The 27,122-nt window shown below is 39.5% G+C and overlaps 1 protein-coding gene across 4 annotated transcripts in view; it reads left to right on the top strand.

The window, feature by feature from the left end:
• The window catches only part of fxr1 (FMR1 autosomal homolog 1), a 73,492-nt gene that overhangs the window by 33,723 nt on the left and 12,647 nt on the right, over positions 1-27,122 (top strand). For 2 of the 4 annotated variants that reach the window (XM_080185747.1, XM_080185749.1), the window contains exons 8-15: positions 1,567-1,737; positions 4,372-4,450; positions 6,028-6,137; positions 12,794-12,880; positions 15,453-15,651; positions 22,004-22,213; positions 26,493-26,702; positions 26,843-26,938. In XM_080185747.1, the coding sequence (XP_080041873.1) occupies positions 1,567-1,737; positions 4,372-4,450; positions 6,028-6,137; positions 12,794-12,880; positions 15,453-15,651; positions 22,004-22,213; positions 26,493-26,702; positions 26,843-26,938 (1,162 nt within the window). The remainder of the gene's footprint in view (positions 1-1,566; positions 1,738-4,371; positions 4,451-6,027; positions 6,138-12,793; positions 12,881-15,452; positions 15,652-22,003; positions 22,214-26,492; positions 26,703-26,842; positions 26,939-27,122) is intronic. The other 2 variants (XM_080185748.1, XM_080185751.1) reach the window with 1 other exon arrangement.

Here is a 27,122-nt window from a genome sequence, read left to right as displayed (position 1 = left end):
TGAAGCTTTCAGAATATTCAGGGGAACAGATAGAATAGAGAAATCTATTTCTGCTGGCTGGGGAGTCTAGGACTGGGAGCATTGTTTAAGAGATTAGAATCAGATCTTTTCAAAGTTAAATTAGGAAATATTTCTATGCAGAAAAGTTGGTAGAAGCTTGGAACTTTTCTTCCAACACCAGTTGATGCCAGATGAATTATTGATTTTTAAATTTAAGGTTTTTTTTTGTCTGAAAGTATTAAGACATTTGGACAAAAGTGAATATGTGGACTTAGGTCAGCCACGATCTCGTTGAGTGACAGGCTCGTCCTATATTTCTAATAAATTGCTGCATTGAATACCATATGTTGATTCATTTGCAGCATTCCACCAAAAAATTCCTGATTCAGCTCTGATTAAATGTTTACAGGTTTGGCATTAAGACATGGAAAAGTTGTACAAGGGTTGGTGTATCAATATTTTCCTTAGTTTTGGTGTTAGTGAGGGCTTATATATATGGTTGGCTGCAGAGGGAAAAACTGAATAGCTAGCTATGCTAGCTCAAGTGTTCATATTCAAAATGTTCCTTCATGTTAGTACCAGTGGGCATATGTCACCTAAGTAAACTCTTTGGCAAACCAATTGACTATTTAATCTTCTTTTCCTTAAGAGTACTTGAACACTTCAATTTGAGTGCATAGAAATGACTGCTAAAAATTGTGTACCTTGGAAATTCAAGATGTTTTGAATTATTTTGTTCTATTATATTGTTCATTTATATTCCTCTATCAAGAAGATTGATGATATTCTGAGAGACCATCGGTAATGCTACATTGGTAGCCCAAGGGTGCTTCACAGTTGATTAGTGAGGTGTTCCAGTTCCAATTATCTACATCTCTTCACAGCATAGTTCAAATTCAAAGCTTGAACTCCTCTCCACTTCTTCCATGGCACTGATACAACATATACAATGCTACTGTGTTAAATTAAGGATTCAGAGTGTTTATGTTGTTTGCATTGTGTCAATAGTGTTCGATTGTTGGAAATTTTAACTGCATGTGTTAGCAAATTTTAATGGCTACCAATCATGTCATTAATGTTCGAGCTTGCTGCAAACCAGGTTTTGTGCAAAATTAATTTTTTTTATTAAAAAGGAACTTAATATTCTTATTTAAACTACTCTCCATCCAATGTTTATTCATGGCCAACCCAAATGTCTGTCCTGCATCATCTGATATGATGTTCCCTCTTGTGGGTGAGTCCAGGGCTAGGGGCCACTGTTTTAAAATTAGGGATTGCCCCCATAGGACAGGGATGAGGAGAAATCTGAGTGTTGTGCAACTTTGGAATCCTACCTCAGCAAGTGGTAGAGGCAAGGTCACTGAATACTTTTAAGGTAGAGATAGGTTGATTTTTGTTGGACAAGGGAATCAAAGGTTGGGGTAGATGGGAATGTGGAATTCAACACAAACAAGATCAGCTGTGATCTTATTGAATAGCAAAACAGACTTGATGGGCCAAGTGGTCTACTTCTCCTATTTTGTTTCTTTTAAAAAATAATTTATCTCTTTGATTTTTAACTACCAGAGTACCAAGCAGCTGGCAGCTGCATTCCAAGAGGAATTTACTGTCAGAGAGGATCTTATGGGTCTAGCAATCGGAACCCATGGTTCCAATATTCAGCAAGCAAGAAAAGTTTCTGGTGTCACAGCAATTGAACTTGATGAAGAAACAGGTACATTCAGGATTTATGGTGAGGTAAGGTCACAAGGATTTTTTTTTTGAACACCTTGACTATTAAATCGATGGGCATGAAAAAGAACTTACCATTCTCCCTCCAAAGGACTTTTAAAGGAAGTGATCAATAAAATTAAGTTAAAAAGATGTTGTAGATTTATGGAACCTTGGAATTGAATTACTTTTTGATTAGATTATTTTGAGATGACCAAGGCAACCTTTGAAGTGTCTGCACAATTACAGTTCTTACAATTTCTCTTGAATTGTCCAGGACTGCCTTTTCTACCGCTAGGAGAAACAGAAATCTTTATGGCACAAAATGAGGTTGCTTGATCTCTGTGGTCCTGCAAGTTTATTTCCTTTTAAATGCCAATTTAACTTTTTTTTATTTTTGTCCGTGGGCAATGAAATCTAGATCATCACCACTTGTGCTTTATAAACAAAAAGTCCTTCCTTGCATTCCCCCTGTATCTTTTGCACAAAATCTTAAATCTGTGTTCCCAGTCCTTGTATGGGGATAGTTTTTTCTTGTGTCTTCTCTAAGCTATGCTGACCAGAACTGAAAACTATTCTTTAGCTGGGACCTGACAAGAGTTTTTTATAGGTTGAGCATAACTTGCCTATTTTTGTACCCAATGCCTTGAATTATGCAGCCCAAGATACCATTTTGCTAGCCACTCTTTCAGTATGTCCTGCCACCTTCAAAGACCAATGCACATGTACTCAGGTCCCTCTGTTCAGTGCATGAATTTTCGAATTATGCTCTGTCTTCTCAAACTTGGGGATGGTGGTGTCACAAAATCGGATCCTGTGGTTTCAAGTTCTGCAGCAGCAACAGCCACTATGTAGCTCCTGCTGAACTTTAATAGCTGCGAGGCTTCTTTAACAAAAAAGAACAAACAAAAGTACAACACCACCCTGCCTTCTTGTAATTGATACTTCCAGCCTTGGAAAATGCATCTGACTATCCACTCTGTCTTTGCCCATCATAATTTTGTAGACCTCTATCAGGTCTCCCCTTAGCCCCTCTCCAGTGAAAACAATCTAGTTTATTAAACCTCTCCTCATAGCCAAGACCTTCACGACCAAGCAACATCCTGGTGAACCGTCTCTCCAAAGTATTCTCTCTAAAGTTTCCAAGTCCTTCTGGTAATGTGGTGACCAGAACTGGTCATCAGTTAAATTGCTGATGCTTAAGTCTTGATTCCTGTTTTAAGAAATCCATTGAAAAGATAATTTAAAAAAAAGTGAAGATTTAAAAAGTTGTCCCTCTGCTCTCGCATGTCTTGCTTTTCCACCAGCCCTTCCACACTCCGATCTCTCCCAACTTTCCCCCCACACAGGTTTCTGAGGGATCAAGGTTTCATGAACTTCGAAAAGGGCCCAACCTTGGAGGCGGGAAAAGCATGGCAAATGCTGAAGTATGCCATTAGGTCCCCTCTGCCAAAATACAAAATTGCACATTTTCCCCTGTATTAAATGCCATCTACTGCTTGTTTGTTCATTTTGCTAGCCTAACTACATCCTGTTGCAGGCAATTCGTATAGGTTTCTCTGTTTGCCTCTCCTCTAGGTTATTGGCAAATTTTAAAATTTTACTCCACTTTCCAAGATGCAAGATGTTTATTTATATGTAGCATAAAAAGTAGTAGCCCTGTTTGAGGATCTTTGGGAACACTACTGTCTACCACTTTCCAGTCTAGAAAAACAGTTGCTGGGTTAAGTTTTGTTTCAAGTCAAATGTACGTGTAGTTTGACCAATTACTTTTGAACCTAGTTCTGTTTGATATTGAGTCCCAAATTTCTTTATTTGAAAAAGAGCTTTACTAGGACATATTCTAAATAAATGTGGCCATTTCGTAAGGGATAAACCCCAAAAGCTAGCGGCATTTACTACCAAATATACCAGTGGACTTCAAACTGGTGTTGTGAGACTTCTTATTATGTTTACCCCAGTCCAATGCCGGCATCTCCACATCAAACTCCACACAGACAGAGACCTAAGCTGGGAATCAAACCCAGGTCCCTGGCGTTGTGAGGCAGCAGTGCCAACCACTGTGCCACCATGGAAAATGCAGTCCATCATCATCTGTCCAATTGAGGCAGCTCTGAAATATTGCCTTTATAAGAGTAGAAGTATTGTAAATAGATACAAATTAATCTATATGTTATAAATATGTACTTTTTAAAAAAGAACTATAGATGTGGGGTGGTAACTTTGCAAAAAACATTTTCCCCAAACTTAATCTTGTATTTTTCAGTCTACAGATACCGAATTAGTTCTGCATAAATTAACCACAATAGGAGCATTATATTGTGATTATTAATATTGCCCTGCTTTTTTGCCCAAAAAGATAATTTGCCAAAATGGCTACATACATGATGCACACACAAAACAGGAAATATTTTTATATTCTTAATGGAATTAAAATAGCGTCGCAGAATGAGATCTTTCAAAGCAAAAAGAAAGCCCCTTTGTATTTAATTGAGAACAAGAGCTGAAACTTGACTTTTCTTTGAGACTTCTGGGTGTCAGTAATTGGGTAAGGAGGGGCAGGATAGCAGAAATGATCAGAATGAAGATGCAGACAATACAACTGGTTATCATGCATATAATATTTCCCAATCAATGAATTGCCTAATGATCTGTTTACAGACTGAGGAGGCAGTCCAGAAGGCTAGAAGTTATCTTGAGTTTTTGGAAGATTCTGTTCAAGTTCCCAGAGATTTAGTTGGTAAGTAGTGCGTGATTAATATGGACAATAATATGTCATGAAAGGTAACAAAATAGCTAAGAATGAAAGTGGACTTTCTAGGTGTTTTAGGCGACTTGAAATTCAACATACGAGACTGCAAAACATTAGTTAGGCAGACAAATAGCAAATTATTTTAACCTAAACTATAGAGTACAAGCCAGTTTGTCTCACTCTGCTCAGAGTTTTTGTTAACCACAGAAACAGGACTAGTTCAAACCAATGAGTCACTGGCCATTAGCCGACTCACCATCTTAAAATGCTGTTGTTGACAAGGCTATCAAGCGGCGCTACAAGTTCTCAGTTTGGATTACACCAGGACCACGTGTCTCTAGACCTCGTTACAGTATTGGTCTAAACATGGACAAAAGAATTGAACTCCAGGGATGAAGTGCAAGTGTCTGTCATTGGTATCAAGGCAGCGTTTGACTGAACATTGCACTAAGGAGCCCTAGAGAAATTAGAATTGTGAGATTCAAATGGAGACTTTCCATGGACTGCAATCATATCTAACACATTAGAAAATGGTTGTCGTTGTTGGAGACAAGCGATCTCAGTCCCAAAACATTGTTGCGAGAATTCCTTGGGCAGTGTCCTAGACCCAATCATCATCAGCTGATTCATTGACTTTCTTTCCATTATAAGGTCAAAAGTGGGATAGTTGGTTAATAATTGCAGTCTTGAGTTCCATTTGCAATTGCTCAGATTTGAAGCAGTTTGTACCCACATGCAACAAAGCCTGGACAACATCCAGACATGAACTGATAGGTGACGAGCAACATTTCCACCTCTGAGCATTTAAAAAAGATGATTCATTTATGTTCTTAGTAGATGCATATAAGGTCGTAAATAGTACAGAATAGCTGGATACAGCACTGTTTCAAATTGTGGCAGTTAGATTTGACACAGTCTTGAACTAGTATAAGTAAAATTTAGAACTTATATCAGGCAGTTATAAATGTGCAATAATCAACGTTAGGTTGACTTTTGATGCAATGGTAGAGAGGTCATCCACTGAATGAGGACAGCAAAATCTGATGGGATGAGTTAAGATGTGTCAAATTGCCTTCCTTATATGGCAATTTTGCTGCATTGTCAAATGTGCAGCGTTAGTTTAAGATACTTGTCTTTTATTTCAATGCAATGATTCACCCAGTTTTGATCTGTGAAAATTATCTTCTGACTATTTTCTTAGTTATATTTAGTCACGGCAGATAACAGTGCATGTTTGATCTGTCCCTATTACTCTGTTGGGAATCTTCGTGACTGGAAAATATCAATTTGGTCCATTTGACTACCCCCAGGGTTCAGATGCAGAATATGGATTAAAGGTTAGAGGACAATTGGCAGACACTTTAGCAGCAAACAGTTTGTGTAAAACTCCTCTTTCATGCATGAGAACCATGAGATCTATGGATATTGCTCGCTATGATTAGTGAAGATCATTGAGAAAGCATCCCTTTATTTTGGCTTTTGTGTGTGTTAGTAACAGGTAATGGTTAACATTTCAAATATGTAATTGAAATGAAATTACTAATGCTTTCTCATTTTGATTGCAGGAAAAGTTATTGGCAAAAATGGTAAGGTTATTCAGGAGATAGTGGATAAATCAGGTGTAGTGAGAGTGCGAATTGAAGGTGATAATGACAGCAGACAACCCAGAGAAGAGGTAATCTATTCAAGTGTTCATTGCTTGTTTTCATATAGCGTTCTGTCATGCTATTAGAAGCCCCATTTTCATTGTACTTTGATTCTAATTGGAAATCCAGTCACTCCTTTGTTTTTATTGAGTTCTGTCTTGAAAGTAAAAGTGTAGATGGAACAATTAAATCTCAGATTTTCCTAGTGAAATTTCATAATACTCACGGGCATAAATTTTGAACAAAGCCCTTGGGTTGAAGGAAATTTTGTAGGTACATTATCTGTTTATGTTTGCAGACGTGAATGCAATCTAACAACTTAAGTTTAAACACATTTTAACCAAACTTTTCTTCAAATATGGACTTACTCGTTTTACAGCTTTTAAGATACTGTCCAATTTAAAAACTTGTTGAATTTTTCAGCACTGCTGATGGCAGTACTGTAGGTTTATAGCCATTCTGAGCAGCACTTTGGGTGGACTTACAAATCTGGAATTAAAAGTGATCGCCACAAGACCAGTTGATAGAAAAACTGGTTCATTAATTTCCTGTAGGGACTGAAATCTGCTGTCCGTACCTTGTTTAGTCTACATGTGACTGTGTTCTCTGAGATAGCCTAGCAAAATACTCAGTTGTCCCTAACCACCATGAGCTCTATAAGGAATGGAATTGGATGAACCATTCGACGTTGACTTGGGCACCAGAAACGACAATGGCAAACTTGGCCCTGTTGACCCTCCTTAGTAAGTAACATCTTGGGGCTACTGCCAAGTTGGAAGAACTCCTCACAACCTAGTCAAGTAACAGCCTGGCACAATCATACGGAATCAACTTCAGTCTCCCATCATCAACAGTGGCTTGGTAGCATGACTACTGACCAAACTGGCCGAGTCCTGAAGAATATAGTTGCTGGACGGCGTCTGTGGTGGGGGAACAAATGAGTGAAAAATATACGATCTCATCCTCACCAGTCTGCCTTCTGCAGATACATCAGTGACAGTATGAATAATAGTGTGACCACTGCACAGTCTTTGAGGAATAAAGTCCCATTTCCACACTGAAGATACACTTCATCGTGTTGTGTGGCACTAATGTCATGCTAAACGGGCTAGATTTTGAACAGATGTAGCAACTCATGACTGGGTATCCATGAGGTGCTGTGGGCCATCAGCAGCAGTAGAATTGTACTTGATCTGCACTGTAACCTCATGGCATATTCTCACTCTGTTGCCATCAAGCCAGGTGTTCAACCTTGGTTCAGTCAGTAGGATATGACAGGAGCGTTATCAGGCATAACTAAAATTTAAACTGGTGAAGCTACGATACAGGACCAGTGGGCTAAACAGTGTAAGCAGTAAATGACAGACAGCTAAGCTGTTCCACAACCAACAGATCAAATCCAAGTCCTACAATCCTGCCATATCCAGTTGTGAATGTTGGGGGACAGCTAACTCACTGGAGGAGGAGCATCACGCATATCCATATCATCAGTAAAGGGGGGGGGCCCCGCACATCTATGCAATAGATAAAACTGAAGCATTTGCAACAGCTGGAAGTGCCAAATGATAATGAATCTCTGCCTCCTGCCCAAGTCCCAGAATCACAAATGCCAAGATTCACTCTACATAATATCAAAAAATGGTTGAAGACACTGGGTACTGCAAAGGCAATGGGACTTGAGAATATTCCAGCAATATTACCTTGTGCTTTGTGTTCCAGAACTTGCCATGTCCCTAGCCAAACCATTCCCGTACAGCTACAATACTGGCATCTACCCTGCAATGTGGAAAATTGCCCAGATACCTCCTCAACAAAAAAGGAGGACAAATCCAACTTGGCCAATTACAACCCCATCAATCAACACTGAATCATCAGTAAGTGATAGAAGGATTCATCCATAGGGATATTAAATGGTACTTGCTTATCTGTCTACTCACCGATGCTTAGTTTGCATTCTGCCAGGATTACTTGCCTCCTGACCTTTATTAATCCCTTGGTTCAAACATTGACAAATAAACTGCATTCCAGAGTTGAGGTGAAAGTGTCTGCCCATGATACCAAGGGTATATTTGAACAAGTCTGACATCAAGGAGCCCTAGCAAAACTAGAGTCAGTGGGTATCAGGGTTGGGGGGGGGACTCTTCCTTATGATGTGGTGGTTGGAGGTCATTCATCTCAGCTCCAAGGGATCACTGTGTTCCTCAGGTAGTATTCTTGGCCAACCATCTTTAGTTGCTTGATTAATGACCTTCCATCAAACATCCAAGTCAGAAGTGGGAATGTTCTCTAATGTTCAGCATGATTCATGACTCCTCACAAAATGAAGCAGTCCATGTCCAAATGTAGCAAGACCTGGACAGTATCCAGGTTTGGGCTAACAAGTGGCAAGTAACGTTTGTGCTACACAAGTACAAGGCAATGACCATCTCCAACAAAAGGGAATTCAACCATTGCCCCTTGAAAGGCATTATCATCACTGAATCCCTGCTATCAACAACCTGTGGGGTTTATATTGACCAGAAACTAAACTGGACTAGCCATATAATTATAGTGGCTAAACAGGTCAGAGACTTGGAATCTTGCAGTAACTCCCCAATTCATTCCCCAAAGTCTGTTCATCGCTTATATGGTACAAGCCAAGAGTGTGATGGAACACTTTCACGTGCCTGATGAGTACAGCTCTAACACTGAAGGAGCTCAAAACCGTTCAGGACAAAGCCATCCACTTGATTGGTACCCAATCTGCAAACATCCAGTCCTTTCCCTGCCGATGCACAGTGGTAGCATTGTTTACTATCTGCAAGATGCACAGGAACTCACCAAGGTTCCTCAGCACCTTTCAAATCCATCACCACCACCATCTGGAAGAACAAGGACAGCAGATGTATGGGAGCATCACCACCTACAAGTTCCCATCCAAGTCAAACACCCTCCTTGGAACTATATTGCTGTTCCTTCACTGTTGCTGGGTCAAAATCGTGGAACTTCCTCCTTAACAGCACTGTTGGTGTATCTGTACTACATGGATTTCAGCAGCTTAAGAAGGCAGCTGAACCACAGTGTTTAAGACAGGACGTGGTGGTTCATCCAGAGCAAAATTTTGTACCTTCCCGTGAGAGCTGACAATACAGGTGCGAAAAATCTGTACGTTATCTCTGGCAAAGGCATCAAGAGGTGTTTGAACAGGCTGCCAGCTGCTCGCATTGACGACATGGTCATGGCAACTGAGGGAAAAGGTGCATCCAGCTGTAGTGAAATGGCACTGGAAAGCATACTGGAGAAAAGATGGAGTTTTCCTCTGCTTTGAGGACAATGCAGGGGTGATAGTAAATAACAAAGGTGAAATGAAAGGTTCTGCGATTACGGGTCCTGTTGCCAAGGAATGTGCAGATCTGTGGCCCAGGATTGCTGCCAATGCTGGGAGCATTGCATAACGATTGTAAAAGCTTCCTGCAAAGATATCTGTGCAATTAAATAAATATTTTTACTCTTTCAAAAAAAATGCATCTGACCACCACTAACTTGAGGGCAAATAGGAATGAGCGGTAAATGCTAGCGCAGACAGCTGACACCTGAACCTCCTGCATTTTTTTTAATGCATGAGCTGCAGATTTAAGAGAATAGCTTCCTTGTTGAGCAGTGAGGCACAAATTTCAATTGCCGCTGCCCAATTTTAACTTGAGAAATTGATGGCTAGCATTTAAAAATGACCCACTTATGCTTAAGGCCTGCTTGATGCAATCGTTTGAATTGGGCATTTAGCAGAATTCTTGGTAAAGGGACTACAAGAGGCTGTGCAGAAAACTGTCTAGGAAATTTGTCTTGGGACTCTCAAACCCAGGCCTGTGCCACTGCCACCTTAGGCCCACCCTGTTTTGGCACTACTTGAAAAATATCCTCATGGTTATCTAAGTAAGAAGCGTTGAATGATTGCTTTGCTTATTTATGGGCTTTGTTAACCCAGCTGATGTTAAATGCTAGGGTATTCCAAGCCCGGGAAGGGAAACTTGGAAGCTTGTTCCTAATGTATTTTTTTTGCAATTTGGTGCAACATGAGGAAAGATGTGAAGACTAGTCGACGATGTTACAGTCTTGTAATCATTAAGCAAAATAAGTATTTATTAAACAGTAAAACAGACAGCAAGAAAGACAACTAATAAACACTTTGCTACAGTTAAATTGATCAAGTTCTAAACTGTTCTATTTTCCTAAACTCGAAGCTAAACTTCCCAAACACTATCCCATAGGAATTAACACTATATAAGTAATATCCAGCAATAGTTACCACACTCTGCACCTAAATCTCTTTTGGGAATTGCTTCTGCTTTCAGATATTAACAACTGGCAGTTCAAACGCCATTCCACAAGCAGTAGCTTGTTTGGAGTGAACACACTTCCTGTTTGCTGCTGTGATTGGCTACAATCTTGGATCATCTCTATTCACCTTACCTCAGCTTTATAGAATGATTCGTTCCGCTGATAACTGCATTTTCTTTTGATCTTATCTAATCTTATAGAGATTTCTCTTAATGACCTTTCTTACATGGGGTCACACTTTTAGGACGCAAGTGTGAAATTTAACTTCATTTTCTCTTTTTGAACTTTTACTGTCTGCTTTAATTCCTGAAGTTCTATACCCTGTTGTAATCCACTTGCTTAGGTAAATATTTCGTTTATAAAGTTGCTGGGCTAATTGCATATCAAGAACCTCAATCAGTCCATCTGCTAAACAATTTCCCACTTATTAGGTACCTTAATTTCCATTTTATCACAACTTCTTGACAGCTCTGTTCCAATAGCCCATTTTATTTCAGGTATGTGCAGGTAATAATACCACTTTAAGACTTCAGTAAATAATCTAGGCAGACACTTCATTGCAAGATTGAGAAAGCATCATCAGGTCTGAAGGTGCCAAATTTCGGTTGAGATGTAAACTGAGCCCCATATGCTTTTCTTGTGACTGTGAAATATCCAATGACATTCACAGAAGCGCAGGGAATTTCATGCCCAGTCATCATTTATCCTTCAACTGTAAGCACCAGAGCAGATTAGCTGATCATTTATTTGATTGCTGTTTGTGAGAGCCTACTGTGTGCAATGTGCCTCCTGAATTAACCTATGCACTGTGATTGCTTGAATATAATTAATTATTTGTAGCATGCTTTAGGCTGTTTTGAAGATGAGTGCTATTTAAATGCAAGTTTTATTTATTTTGGTGGTCATGAGTATATGTTACTTTAATTTCAAATTAATATCAGAATTAACATTTTAAACACATCTTGTGATTTGAATGACGTTTACCTTGAAGGAATTACTACTTTGTGTAACAACAGTAGAAATGGCTGAACCCAAAAAGGTGGCTGAAAGGTGCGTTTTAAGCAAGGCTATAAAATGAGGTAGGTGTAAAGTTTGAGAGTTTTCAGATGGGATTTTGAAAGATTTTGGTTTCAAATGCTGAAGACGTGCCCTCCAGTTGTGTGGTTGCATAAGTTGTGAGAATGCAAAGCTTTCGGAGGATTGTAGGAGGTTGCAGAGATGGGGAGGTGCAAGACCATCAAGAGAATCGTAAACTCCAGGGTGATACTTATAAATTTGAGTTGTAGAACCAGGTTCAGTGGACGCATGCCATTGTCTGCAGACACGAGGATGATGGATAAGTGGAGCTTACCCTGCAGAGAAGTTTTGGGTGTGCTGATTTATAAAGGATGAAGGAAAGTAGATCTGTTAGATAAGTATTGGAAGCAAGGAGGATTTCAGAAGTTGACGTTTGGAGTAGAAGTGGAAGTAAATATGTTCAAGTAGGACAACAAGGCTGTAAACAGTCTTGTTCGGTTTTGAGAACTGGGGAAGGGATGGAATAGATAGTGAGGTTAGAGATTTTGGCACGTGCTACATGTAGGACTGAATATTGGATAAGCAGTGTAACAACAAACAGCAGTGGAAGGGTCGAGAGCTGGTGGAGAGGATGAACTCGTGGGGTAGCTGACCTTATGTCACCAAGATGCAGGATATAGGTGAGGAAGAGTCAGCTGGCAATGTTCTGGCTACAATTTGATAGGTAAGACTGGAACCAATTGCCTGGAGTTCAGCTGAATTTGACAGTGCAGAAGAGACATGGAGGAGGGTCGGTGTGGTTGACCATCTCAAGGGCTGCAGGATTTGAGGTGGCATGCTGGCATAATGCAGCACCAGTCATTGAGTCTGCCATTTTTCGACAGCTCAAGCGTTGTATTGGACAGAAACCTGAACAGAAAGATTCAGACATAGAGTTATGGAAAAAAATGAAATGGATTTGTGAGGTGACAACATATTCGAGGACCTTGAACAGCAAATGGAACAATTGTTTCAAGCATAGCGGAGTCTTGATTTTCCTTTCAGAAGGGTGATGATTTAGTGACTTTTGAAAGGGATGCCTGTAGTACTTGAGAAGAGGAAATCACTTACAATATCAGCTCGTGAGGCCAGGAAGAGAAATTGGATAGCCAGTTCAAAGGGTATGGGTTCAAGGGAGCATGAGATGGATCTCACGGGCAAGGTGAGGGGCACAAAAAACCCTTTCTTAATCCAATGGGTAAATTTTATTTTAAATGTAAGTATACTTATTTAGGTGTAAAACATTGGTTTAATTTTTGTTTGAAAGCTTTCAATAACAATTTTAATATTTATTTTCTAAACATTTCCATAGGGAATGGTCCCTTTCACCTTTGTTGGAACAAAGGAAAGCATTGGAAATGTGCAGGTCCTTTTGGAGTACCATATTTCCTATTTGAAGGTAGGTTTGCTTATCTTCCCTGTAATAATAGCTGTAGCGGAGGGTGGTATGAAACACCTGCACAATGCAAATACAAATAAGCAGATATGAGATTAGTAACTGAAATAAACACCTTTTTGAATGGTGTTCCACTTGAATTGATGAAAACTGAAGATATTACTAAGTTGTGCTCTCAACAAGTTATGTCGGCTGCAGAGAACACCATTACTTCACTGTTGGAGTTTCTGCAGTCCTGTTGGCTTAACTACAACAGCACAAGGAAAGTAATGGCATCTTTTCACAAAGGAAGTACTGCTTCTATGCAGCCTGTTGCACTTTCCTAATATGCTTTTGAGGATTTTCTTAAAATGGTAAAGCTAAAAATTCTATGTCATGGAGTTTGATACAGGTGTGCTGTAGTATCTGACAAGCAGCTCTTGATAACGTTGGTTGATTGGATTAAGTATAAAACATCAGGTTTGGAGCCAAATAGGAACAATTTGTTCAAGTAGACTTAATTCAGAAGCCCAAGGTAGGTGGGTTGTATGTTTTCACTATTGTTGGAAGTGCTTGTGATTTAAAAAAAAATTTCCCCTTACTGATCTTAAGTCAGAAATTGAAAATGCACAGTTTTACAAAGTTGTGAAATGGCTCTCTGAAGCAGCATCAAATGTATCATGCCTGCTCTGACACAGTCTTACTACCAAACTTCAATCAAAGGAGACAAATCCAGCAAGCGAGCACTGGAGACAGTGTTGGCATGGTAATTTACTTGGGGGCAAAACTGAAACCAATTAAATGCAAGAAAACAGCTATAATAAAAGGATCAGTTCAACCAGTATTTGTTGATTTGGATCTGAGAGAGATGTAAACCTGATGATTCTTGTTGTCCTTTTGATGGACACTCCTGTGGCCAGGAGTATCTGATTACAAGCTTATAAGAATATACTTGAGTTTTAATTTGAGTCAGGCTGCAGTTGTGGGGTGGGGGGCGGGTGGTGGGGGGGTGCTCTGAGTTAGATCAGTGGCTCCATCGTAGCATTTGGTAATTTAAGAAGGGAATGAACATCTTTCAGGGATCAGCTTTACATTGAGAAATAGTGTAGAAATGTCTTTATTTCATGACATTTCGAGGAGAATAGTACATGTTTTATACAAATTGTTTATAATCTACCATTTCATTTATCAGTTTAATGTAAAAATAAATTTGTCATTTTATAGCCCCTTATGTATTTCTAACCTGTGCACCAAAAATGGTGGTCGTGTGGCAGATCTGATATATTTTATCAAGCTGGAAAACAACGGCAAGGGTCTTGTTTCATTCCTAAGCCTCATTAAAACACCTCTGTTTATAGGGGACTCGAGTCTGCTTATGAAAGAGGCAACGATGCTGAATCTTAGTTCTTGGGACTTTTATACCAGATATAATACCGCAAGGATGCTCTGCCCTCTCACTGTCTTTCGCCCTTTTCCCCTTGTTTGCAGATTCCTAGTCATCATGAAAGTAAATGTCAATAAAACAAAGATGTGATCAACATAGGGGCAAAGTAAACATGGTTGTGCACCTTATGCTTCAGATGTTTCTTTTAATGATTGCATCTCCTGCAGTCCCTGCTGCAGATAAATTTTAGATTTTGGTGTTTGGATTACCTTGTCTATTTTTATTATTTGCAATTAAGGTCATAATTTTGACTGAACCTTAATAAATTCTTCTGTGTGGCTTATAATTCTGCAGCAGAGTCTTGTACATCTTAATTTTGGCTTTTAATTCTTGTCTTTGGAAGGTGGTTGCTGTTCCCCATTTTGCATTTGGTGCACAATGTCTTTGAGACTGCTCGGATCATTGAAATTGTGACTGCTGTAATGCATGGAGACATGTCAACTACTGTTTAAACACAATCAATCTATATCAGCAAAAGGGCCATCAATCTAGGATGAAGCTCAAACCTATTACATTAACAATAGGATTTTAAGTGCAACCTCCATATACCGTTTGTTGTGCTTGCTTCATAAACAAATATGACTGTTCCCCTAATCATCTGTGTAATCAAGTTTTATATTCTGCAAAATGACAATCCCGTCCTCCCCAAGCAACGTATTCTAATAAACAAAATGCATTTTGGGGATTGCTGTTCATGTTTTCCGCAGTGGATTTGCGGACTGTGGATTATATCGATTCCCTGAACCTTGTGCAGTTATTCATGTATTCTAAAAGTGAATTGAAATTCTAATTTATTAAAATCTTTTCAGTATTCACTAGGTTAAATGCTTTATTCTGGTTCAAATAAATTAGTTGACCAGAGGATCGCTGTGGTATTACTCATGATGCAGGAACAAACATTGTTTTCTCATGGAGTCTAATGCAAAAAATGAAAATTCTTCCATTTCTGAATGAGAAATTACACCCTTCTTATTCGCCACTTTTTGATCTCCTCCCATCATCCTTTTCTTTCCTTTTTTGTTGTATAACAAAATTAAACCTCCAGAATTTATTTTCTCTCATTAGTACCAATGAAATATGGTATGCTGAATTTCTCAATTAGTTGTAGGAATCATGATCTTTCTAATTTGCCTTGCATTTTACCCATTTTAGGAAGTAGAGCAGCTGAGAATGGACCGATTGCAAATTGATGAGCAGCTTCGGCAGATTGGCATGGGGTATAGGCCAGTGACAAGTCGGCCAGAGAAGGACAAGGGTTATATTACTGATGAGAGTACTGCTTCCTCACTTCATGGTAGCAGATCCTATCGTGGACGTGGTCGCCGAGGTCCAAATTATACCTCTGGTTACGGTAACTAAAATTTTAATTTCATGTTGATTTTGGTTAAGGTACTTCAGCTGACAAATATATATTCATTGCAGCATCAACTCTGAAGAAGTCATACAGACTTGAAATGTTAACTTCTCTCCACAGATGCTGCCAAATCTGCTGAATTTTTCCAGCATTTTCAGTTTTTATTTCAGTACAGCAATGTAGTGGAAATTGGGCAAATGGTTGCTTTATGTATAATGTGAAATTAATTTATATCTGTAAGAAATCTAGGAGCGAAGTAAGGTAGCTTCATATCATTGTCCAAAATTCTATGGAAAAGAAAATAGTCTAGAAACTGAAGAGTAGCAAATGTGACATTCCTCTCAAAACGAAGGAAGGAATAAGTGAGGATATTACAGACCAGTTGGACTCATTCTTTTATCATGGAATCCTATGGTGCAGAAAGAGGCCATTCAGCCCATTAGTCTGCACCAATCACAATCTCACAATTGTGGGCATATTCCCACACCCCCATCCATTTACCTTAACTAGTCCCCCTTGACACTAAGGGGCAATTTAGCATGCTAATCCACCTAACCTGCACATGGATAGACTGTGGGAGGAAACAGGAGCACCCAGAGGAAACCCACCTGCAGACATGGGGAGAATGTGCAAACTCCACACAGACAGTGACCCAAGCCAGGAATCTTTTATTGCAGAAGTTGAATTAGAAAACATTGAGTGAGAGGGATGAAGAATGCAGAAGGGAATGTTAGGTTGAAGGATGTTAGAGGTATTGTGAAGCAAGATCATGGAGGGATTTGACTATGGGAATGTGGATTTAAAATTCAGTGGTTTGGGAGAAGGAACCTTTTAGAGGCCAGTGAGGAAGGAGCCGAGGACAATAATGTCAAATAATGATCTGAGCAACTGCACTTTGAAGTGGGGTGTGTGGGTATTTAACTCAGTTGGCCAGATAGCTAGTGTATGGATCAGACTAATGCCAAAAACACTGATTCAATTCTCATTCTGGTTGACATAGATTTGGAGCTCACCTCCTCTGTGTCCTTAGTAAAACCAATGACTTTGCCATGGTTAGGCACATAAACCTGTCTTCAGGTAGAGAACTCAAGAAAAATATGGAAGCTGGAAGGGTGACACTGGAGAACTTGAGGCTAGACATATGAAAGTGAGTAGTGTTTTATCAATAACAGATACGTGAAAATCATTTTGCAGAAAGATATGCAAGTAGATGCAAGCAGTTAGAGAGAAAATGTAAATAAACTGAGCTACTGGTCAAACACTAAGATTTTTTATGCCGTTATTCAGCCTGATTTAGGAGGTGGATGGAGTTGATGGAATGAGGAGGGGGCTGCAACCAAAGCTTTGGTCCTTTATTAAAGTTAGGAAAGTTTGACATAACAGGAAAATGCAGGACAGAATAAGGCTGTGCAGAGCACATAACAGGTTTTAAAAGCTAATAACTCTCTTTTTAAGGTCTGTGAGTCTAAGATTATCTAAAACAATCATTTGGTAGTACAGAACGTGAGTATTTCTTGAAAAAAAGAAACTTGTATCAAACTTTTCATTTTGCGCTTATCAGGACAACTGCACATGATAGACTAATAGTAAAAGGAACAATACTTCAACACCTGAGAAGAGTATGCTGACTGGTTGACAAGTGGAATCTGATTGGTGGACTTATTGCCATAGGGAATGCAGCAGAGAATGTTAGTGGCTAACTGCTACATTTTTGTTTCATATTCAAACCAGGCAGGTCAGTTCTGATCAAGGCACTGTCGAGGAGAATGATGTGTCGATGCCGACATTGGACGGGTGTAAACACAGTAAGAAGCCTCAGAATAGCAGGTTAAAGTCCAACAGGTTTATTTGGCAGCAAAGGCCACTAGCTTTCGGAGCATTGCTCCTTTGTCAGGTAAATGGAAGTTTTGTTCACAAACAGGGCATATAAAGACACAAACTCAATTTACAAAATAATGGTTGGAATGCGAGTCTTTACAGATAATCAAGTCTTAAAGGTATAGACAACGTGAGTGGAGAGAGGGTATAGCACAGGCTAAAGAGGTGTGAATTGTCTCCAGCCGGGACAGTTAGTGAGATTTTGCAAGCCCAGGTAGTGATGTGAACCCAAGGTCTTGGTTGAGACCATCCTCATGTATGGAACTTAGCTATCAGTCTCTGCTTAACGACTCTATGTTGTCAGTGACAATGTTGGGGGGGTGGGGGGGTGCAGTGGTGTGGTTTGTGGTCAGGCTTGAGGAAGGAAAAGAGAAAATGTATCACCATGGTTGAGAAAAGGACAGCTGTCAACAACAACGCAGAGTCACTGAGCAGAGACTGATAGCCAAGTTCTGCGCACATGAGGACAGCCTCAACTGGGATCTTGGGTTCATATCACACTGTCTGTAACCCCCATGGCTTACCTGGGCTTGCAAAATCTCACTAACTGTCCTGTCTGGAGACATACATGTGTCTTTAACCTACGCTTAACCCTCTTTCCACTCTCACTGTCTGTACCTTTTAAGACTTGATTACCTGTAAAAACTCGCATTCCAACACTTATTTTGTAAATTGAGTTCATGTCTTTATGTGCCCTGTTTGTGAACAGAACTTCTACTCACATGAAGAAGGAGCAGTGCTCCGAAAGCTGGTGGCTCTCGCTACCAAATAAACTTGTTGGACTTTAACCTGGCGTTGAGAGGCTTCTTAGAAGGAAAATGAACCAGGGAATGATAGTCCCCAAGCCCTTGTCTGATGTAAATAGCCTCAAGTGTGATCTCTCTTGCAACCTGCTAATGACATTTTGGCATGTCAGCACTACTAAATTGAAAATAAGCCTTTAATTGATTCTCAGCACAAGTCAGATTGTTAGAATATAGAAGCAGGAGCAGGTTGCTTAGCTTCTCAAGCCTGTTCTACGTTGCATTAGCATGTGGCTAAGGCAATTGCATTCTGGCTTGTTCATCATCTCCTTGATACCTTTACCTGATGATAATGTCTTAGTCTTGGTCTTGAAATCCACAGTCTTCTGAAGGAAAAATTTCCAGATCTCTCAGTTTGTGTGAAAATATGCTTCTTGATTTCTTTCCAATTAGATTAACTTTGATGTTGTGCCCACTTCCTCTGTTCGGGATTTATGTTTCAGGAAATAATTTATCCATTCTATTGAATTCCAAAGCTGTTATGTTATTCCTGAGCTTCAGGGCCCAGAACTAATTGCAGTACTGTAAATGGATTCTGATGAAGGTTCTGTACAATGAAAGCATCACATCCTTGCTTTGAATCCCTTTTTGAAGTACAGGTTATTACTTCAGTATTGGTGCACTAGCTTTGTGTGTATGCGTTCCCATTGTGCTTCTAAACCCTTTATTTCTCCTTTACAGTCCTGATCTATTCCAAATAAAATGTTCCAGTTTGCCTTTCTTGGATCAGAGTGGGTGATCTCACTTCCTCATTTTGAACTTCACCTACCATTGTTTATCCGGCTGACTTTATGAAACTCCCTGTTCTTATTGTACAATTTACTGTACCTCTAAGTGTCATTTGCAAACTTAGACAAAAAATTCTTAACCCTTTATCAAAGTCATTAATATGTATTTTGTTACCATCTTAAATGAGGCTAATAACTTTTATTAGGGAAAAAGAAGAAATCCAAAATCCTAGTTACTTAAAGAATGAAGCCACAAGGATCCACGGTTTAAAACAAAATAATTTTTATAATACAAGAGTCATACAAAGCAAACACTGTATACTATCATGGGTAAATGTGTTCTAAAACCTAGAATCGGCATAAGCTAAACTTCAATTAACAGGCAAGTTGTGGCCAGTTATAACCTAGAAATTGCATGTTAAATGGCAGATATGACTAAGACAGGTTTTCATAGAATCATTGAATACCTACAATGAAGTAGGCTGTTCAGCCTATTGAGCCTGCACCAACGACAATCCCAGTCAGGCCCTATTCCTGTAACCTCACAGATTTACCCAACTAATTCCCCTGATGCCCCCTTAACACTAAAGAGCAATTTAGCATAGCCAATCAACTTAACCCGCATGTTTTTGGATTGTGGGAGGAAACCGGAGCACCTGGAGAAAACCCATTTTGACATTGGGAGAATGTGCAAACTCCACATGGTCACCAGAAATCGAACCTGGGTCCCTGGCGCTGTGAAGCAGCAGTGCTAACCAGTGTGCCGCCCACTCATCACAATCCGGTTTTATAAACTGGCTCAGCAATCTACTCAACATAGGATCATTAAGCTTAGTTGTTTCAACCAGATGTTTTTGGTTTCCAATCTCAGTTTTAGCCTTAGTTTTTTTCACAACTGACAGGGCAAGTTTCTCTTTCTGGTCTCTCCTTTTGGGTGGGTACTTTCTCAAAAAAAATACAAGCCTTGACCACTGACTCCATCACAATGTCTTGTGAAAAGCTGATTACTTTTAACATCATTGCTTCACTGCCAAGATCAAAGAACAGTACGGCATAGGAACAGGCCCTTTGGCCCACCAAATCTGTACCAAAACAGATGCCTCTCTCATCTAACATTTTCTTCTACGCCCCTATGTGATCCGTATCCCTCTACTCCCTGCCTATTCTTGTATCAATCCAGATGCGTCTTGAACATTGTTATAGAATCTACTTCTGCTATCACTTCTGGTAGTGCGTTCTAGGCATTCACCACCCTTACATCTCTTTAAACGTTCCCCCTCTTGCTTTCAATCTATGCCAAGCAATTGACCCTTTGACCCTGGGAGAAAGACTCTGACTATCCACTCTATCCAAACTTGTCGTAATCTTGCAAACCTCTATCAGGCCCCACCCACCTCCCTCATCCTCTGATGCTCCAGTGAAAACAATCCAAGTTTGTTCAACCTTTCTTTAACACCCTGACCGATGAAGGCCAGCATGCCATACGTCATCTTGACCACCTTGTTCACCTGAATTGCCACCTTCAGGGAATTGGGGATCTGCACTCTTGGATCCTTCTTTATGCTAATATTTCTGAGGGCTCTACCATTTACTGTATATTTTCCTTCTGCAGTAACCCTTCCAAATCGCAGCACCTCATATTTGCCTGCGTTAAATTCTGTCTGCCATTCTGTGGCATAGGTCTCCAGCTGATTTATATTCTGCTGTATCCTCTGACAGTCCGCTACTCCCTCAATTTTTGTATTATCTGCCAATTTATTAATCAAACGACCTACATTTTCCTCCAAATCATATTACAAACAACAGAGGCCCCAACACTTTAATCTCAATGTCCATTTTCTTTAAACTCACTTACTTTCCACAATTCATTGTTCTCTGTGAAGTTTTGCACTTTGGGAGCAGTGTTTTTACCTTCTTCCCTGCATTACTTCCAGTGTTCCCCATATATTCTTAGCCTAAGTGATATGTATTGCTTTAATATGCAGTAGTATTTCTCTGTATTAACTTTTTTCTTGGCTGTTTCTCTCTAAAGGTGCTATTAATCCCATCCATCTGCCTTTCTAAAATATATTTGTTAAAACTATTTTGACATAAACACACCCACCGTAATTCTTTGCACTGCAAGATTTTCTGTTGACATTTCCTCCATTGCCACCTGTTCTTTGCTTACGACGAGATCCAATGCTGCCCCTGTTCAAATGACAACTCCTTGACAAGTTGTTTCATGTAACGTTTCATATTCAGCTTGTGATCACATTTTCAAATTACTGTCTTAATGCTAGGTAGATCTAAGTTTGATTGTGGGATGAGGAAAGTGTTGGCTAGATATCCTGAAGATCCAGCTAAATATGGCCTGTCAATAAAGAGACCAAAAATTGGTGACACATTGCAGTATTAATGGATTTCAGAATGTTTACTGAGATTGTTGAAAGCAAAGTTAATGAGTAAGATTAAATTATTGGACCATTTACACACGATCAGTGTTTTGGGGATGTTATTGTTTGTTTGGCATCTGTGAATGATTTGGAATTGGAAATCAGGGGGGTACAATACTACAGATTTGAATGTTAGTTGGAATATAAAATGGCAAATAGAAGGATGTATTGAAGGCTCATTTGGATTTCACAAATAGTGAGTGATTATTTTTGTGTAAGGGTAGGGCTTTTCACTGGAATTGAGATTAACGGGTGACTGATTTTAAATATCTTCAAGATTATGCAGTGTCTCAGATCAGTAGTGATTGTTTCTATTGTTCGACATTGTAACAAGGTATGAGTTTAAGGTCATCTCAAACAATTGAAAGGCATCTTAAATTGTACTGCTTGTCCTCTTAGATGATGAGTTTTTTTTTTGAAGTGTTATTGGACAACCCAGAATAATTGTATATGGACTCAAATTTATGTTCATAGCTACAGTCTATTATATTTATTGATCACATAGGTACAAATTCAGAATTATCAAATGCTTCAGAGACTGAATCTGAAAGAAGGGATGAACTAAGTGATTGGTCACTGGCTGCTGAAGATGATCGGGATGCAAGACCACATCGTGATAATCGAAGGCGGCCTGGAGCAGGGAGAGGGCGAGGTGGAGGGCAATCCAACAGAGGTCGAGGAGGACCACGGGGCGGACATTCATCTATTAGTTCAGGTAAGTTTTTTTATGCATAGATTTTGAATCCAGTTTAGCCTGAAAATTCTGCTTTGTATTCACTAGTTATATTACCACCATAACACAAATTGTTCTCTGTGGTTATACAGCACAATCAGATCTTGTTGAATGGGGAAAATACAGTTCTGTGCACATGTATATTTAAAACCAGGTTATGCAAGAACTTAGAAATAGGCCATTGTCTACCTCAGGGTTTCCCACGCTGGGTTTCAAGAAATCTTAGGGTGTTGCAAGAGGTTCCTGGGGTTCCATGGCAGGCAGATTCCTGTGTAAAATTTGAAAATGCTATGGGGCTGCTTGTCTAATAAGACTCTGGCTTCTGGAAAATACAGCCTCTGATTGGATGAGCATGGGCAACAGAGTGTTGGGGACAGTAGGTCTCAGATCAGAATCAGGCCTTGGCGCAGAACTCAGAGCAGGCTTCGGTGTGTGAGGGAGGGGTGAGTGTTTGTGCGTGCATGCGTCCAACATAATCCAGCTTTCCAGCATTAATCCTCCCATTAAAAATGATGCATGTACATATTCCAACAATGATAACTTCACTGAAAGCTGTCAATTAACCATCATAGCTTGGAGTCCAGCCTTGACACTACGTTTTCTTAAATAAAATAATCTGCCGGTGTCAGGGCCAATATTGCATGTACATCCTGACAGTTTCCAGTCCTCACACTCCAAAATAAATTATTTCTTTTTTCCTAATTTTTTAATGGGATGTGGACATTGCTGAGAAGCCGCTTGTAAAATCAACCAAATAATTAGATTGTTATAATTAAATAATTGCTTTTAATTGTTCCTTTTTTTAAAGTGGACAGCAATGTTCATCATGTGGTTGGGGCGGGGGGAAGGTGGTGGTGGTGGTGTGATTTGTGGTCAGATTTGAGGAAGGAAAAGAAAATGTATCATCATGAGAAGGAGGATGGTGTGACTGTATTTTGAATGAATTATTAGATTCACCAGATTCAGCAAAAAGAATAGTGGGTTAGGTCCAGGCAATGATTACTTGTTGTCTCTTCAAGCATGTGGGGCATCACAGCTGAGCCCATTCTAATCTTTCTTAATACTTACAGATATATGCACTAGCACAGCAACATAAATAAATTTGCCTTTTTTTAACATGGGTGCTGAGCTCAACTGAAATGCCTTTACTACTTTTCAGCAGAGCTCTGATGCTAAGCTGCACATCTTCCTGACTTGTATGGTTAAATACCACATTGGATAAGATGCTATTGAAATGAAAATTTTGGTGACAGACTGACTTGCATTATACAGAGCTGTGTGATAGTGAGGCCTCTGTGATCTGATGGATACTGAGAATGATGTGGAGATGCTGGTGTTGGACTGGGGTAAACACAGTAAGAAGTCTGACAGTAGTAAGAAGTCTCGTTGGATTTAAACCTGGTGTTGTCAGACTTCTTACTGTGGATACTGAGAATCCAGTGAATGCAGTACAAATGATCAAAACACATTTTATAAGGTGCTACAAGGATTGATGTATTAAGTTAGACACATGGGATTGGGGTTAATAGCATGGATTGATGATTAACTCATGGACAGGAAACACAGAAGAAATAAATGGGACTATTTTGCATTGTCAAGCCAAAACTAGTTGTGTATTGTAAGGATCAGTACTTGGGCCTTAGCTATTTGTAAACAATATCAATGACAAAGTGAAGAATGTGAGTATTTGCTTAGATTCCCACCTAACTATGTATTCTCTGCATTTGCAGAGATTGCAGAGGGATGTAGATAGATGAGGTGAATAGACGAGAATGTGGCAGGTGGAATATGATGTGGGAAGCATGAAATCTTCAAAATTATAGAATGATTACAACACCAGACCATTTTTACATGTTGTGCCTGTACCAGGTCTCTGCAAGAACAACTCACAACTGTATCCCTGAAACTCTGCAAATTTATCCTGTTCAGATAATTATCCAGTTTTGTTTTGAAGACCTTGAGTGAATCTGCATTCACCACACTAGGGCACTGCATTCCAGATCCTAATCCCTCGCTGTGTCAAGATTTTTTTCATAATGTTGTTCATTCATTTACCGATTGATGTCCTTGATCCTTCTGCCACTGGAAACAGGTTCTCCCCATTTACTCTGTCCCCATTCCTCAAAATTTATCACCCCTCAAATCTCTTAATCTTCTTTTTTCCAAGGAGAGCAGCTCCAGCTTCATCGCTCTCTCCAGGTGACTGAAATTCCTCGTCCCTGGAATTATTCTCTAATCTTTTTTGTCCCCTCTATAATGCTTTAATGTTCTTCCCAGAGTGTGATGCCCAGAATTGGACACAGTACTCTCATAATATTAAACCAACGTTTTAGACCAATTTATTATAACTATCTTTTGGTACGGAAAATAAAACAACAAAATAGCTTTTGAATGGTGAGACTAGGAAATGTCTGCATTCCGAGTGATCAGGGTGATATTGTACACAAGTCATAAAGCTGACATACAGGTACAGCAGGTGATTGGGGAGATAAGTGGTATGTTAGCTTTTGTTACAAAGGTTTTGGACTACAAAAAGGAAGAAGTCTTAATGCAATTATGTATAGCCTTGGTGAGGCTGCACCAGGAAGCCCCTTTACCCAAGGAAGGAGTTGCTTATTAATAGAGGGAGTACGCTAAAGGTTTCCTCCTTGTTTTATTAAAAGTTTCCTAGACTGGATCCTGGGGTGGTGGGTAGGGGGATCTAATTAAAATATATAAAATTATTAAGAAGCTTAATTGATTTGATGCTGAGAAAATGTTGTCCCTGTCCAAGGAATTGAGTAAAAAGTCTGACAACACCAGGTTTAAGTCCATCCGATTTATTTGATAGTACACTCACTAGCTTTTGGGTTAGTCCCTTCGTCAGGTGACTAACCCTCACTATTCACCTGACGAAGGGACTAACCCGAAAGCTAGTGAGTGTACTATCAAATAAATCGGTTGGACTTGAACCTGGTGTTGTCAGACCTTTTACGGTGTTTACCCCAGTCCAACGCCGGCACATCCACATCAAGGAATTGAGAACATGGCCCCAGCCTCAGAATAAGAGGTTGGTCATTTGAGAATAAGATGAGAAATTCCTTTATTCAAAGGTTTGTGAGTCTTTGGAATTCTCTACCAGAGAGCTATAGATGTTCAGTTGTTGACTATATTCAACTCAAAGTTTGGTGGATTTTTAGGTATTAAGGAATAGTGCAGGAAGTTGGAATTGAAGTTGGAGAATATCCTCAAGCTTGATGAACCACCGAGCAAACTTGAAAGGCGAATTGGCTTAGTTCGTTCTTAAATGCAGGGCGGGGGGAAAGGAATAAGTGGTGAGGAGAGACAAGAATTAATATCCTGCAGACTCTTGTCCTGGATCCCTTCCTCCATGTACTGCAGCTGCTAATGTTTTAAATGAAGGGAAGTTATGGAAAGGAGGTTGTTAACAGCTCAGCAGTCAGTACCTGACTAGTGTTGCCAGCCATAATTGGAAACATTCCTAGAAGATCAAGGATCCTATGACAGTTGACGACACACCATGATTTCATTTTCTCTGACACCACCCCAATTTCTGAATTCCTGGATTCCGTCTAATGATGTGGATGTGCCGGCGTTGGACTGGGGTAAACACAGTAAAAAGTCTGACAACACCAGGTTTTAGTCCAACCGATTTATTTATAAATAAATAAATCGGTTGGACTAAAACCTGGTGTTGTCAGACTTTTTATTGTGTTTCCGTCTAATGGCCAGCATTCATAAAAGTCATGAAACCTCTTTATCCTTGGGATAAAACCTTACTAGCAATCAGTCCCAGACTTGTGCCACTGCCTATGCTTTGTAAAGAAATCTGCATTAAACAAAAGCTTTTTTTTAACCAACTGTCTAGTTGTTACCTATCTGTACAGTGTTTTATGTTGTAACTTGGTTTGACGTGTTAAAAGCTTCTTTACTCACGTCTGTGGTTTCAAGGAGTAGTTTATATCAAGTTATTTGGGACTGCCAGTAAGTGTCCGTTTTCTGTCAAGGCCTTTTCTTTGGGAGTTTTCTGTCTGTGGTTTTATGATTAAGTAATATAGTGAATTAATATTCAACAGTTTATCATAATTGAGGATTCTAGTTTTTTATTGTTTAGCATTTAATCTATGGCTATTGCTTGCAGACCCTTGTATCGTAGCTCAGATGCTGTTAAGAAATAAAAAATCTACAATTCAGATCTTTGAAAAAAGACATGAAGGATGTCAGCATAGTGTTTTCATCAAAATATCTGTTTTCCCCTCAGTGTTCAAGGATCCAGATAGTAATCCTTACAGTTTGCTAGACAACACAGACAACACAGAAACGGACCAAACAGCAGACACTGATGGTAGTGAATCTCATAGCAGTACAAACCGCCGCAGGAGATCGCGTAGGCGTAGGACAGACGATGATGCTACAATGATTGATGGAATGACAGAATCTGACAGTGCTTCAGTTAATGAGAATGGTTTAGGTATGTATGTATCAAATTTATGTATAATTTGAAAGATTGTACTTGGTCAACTAGAATTTTATTTGAATTAACTCCAAGCATAGACTGCTTTGTAAATAAAATATTAAAGAGAAAGCCTACATCACACTTTACATTTGCAGATGATAATGAAAGAAAACCACAGCGGCGTAATCGTAGCCGCAGACGTCGTTTACGTGGTCAAATTGAAAGTTCTCTGAGCAGAGACAGCCAGCAAGGTAACAGCCATAACTAGCATGCTAGGGTGTTTGGAGTTTTGAAATTTTGGAAATTGTTTGTCACTGTTCCCGTTTATCTAATTCAATAAACCCTAACCACAGTTTCATGAGTCATGTTGCTTGTGCGTGGTAAACCTATTTTGAAAATCTAACACAAAATTTTAACTTTTGATTATCCCATATT

This window comes from Carcharhinus amblyrhynchos, chromosome 3 (genome assembly GCF_965287045.1).
Source record: "Carcharhinus amblyrhynchos chromosome 3, sCarAmb.v2.hapA, whole genome shotgun sequence".
Classification (NCBI taxonomy): Eukaryota; Metazoa; Chordata; class Chondrichthyes; order Carcharhiniformes; family Carcharhinidae; genus Carcharhinus; species Carcharhinus amblyrhynchos.
Note: the sequence above shows the minus strand (reverse complement) of the source record. Positions and strands in the feature narration are given on the sequence as shown.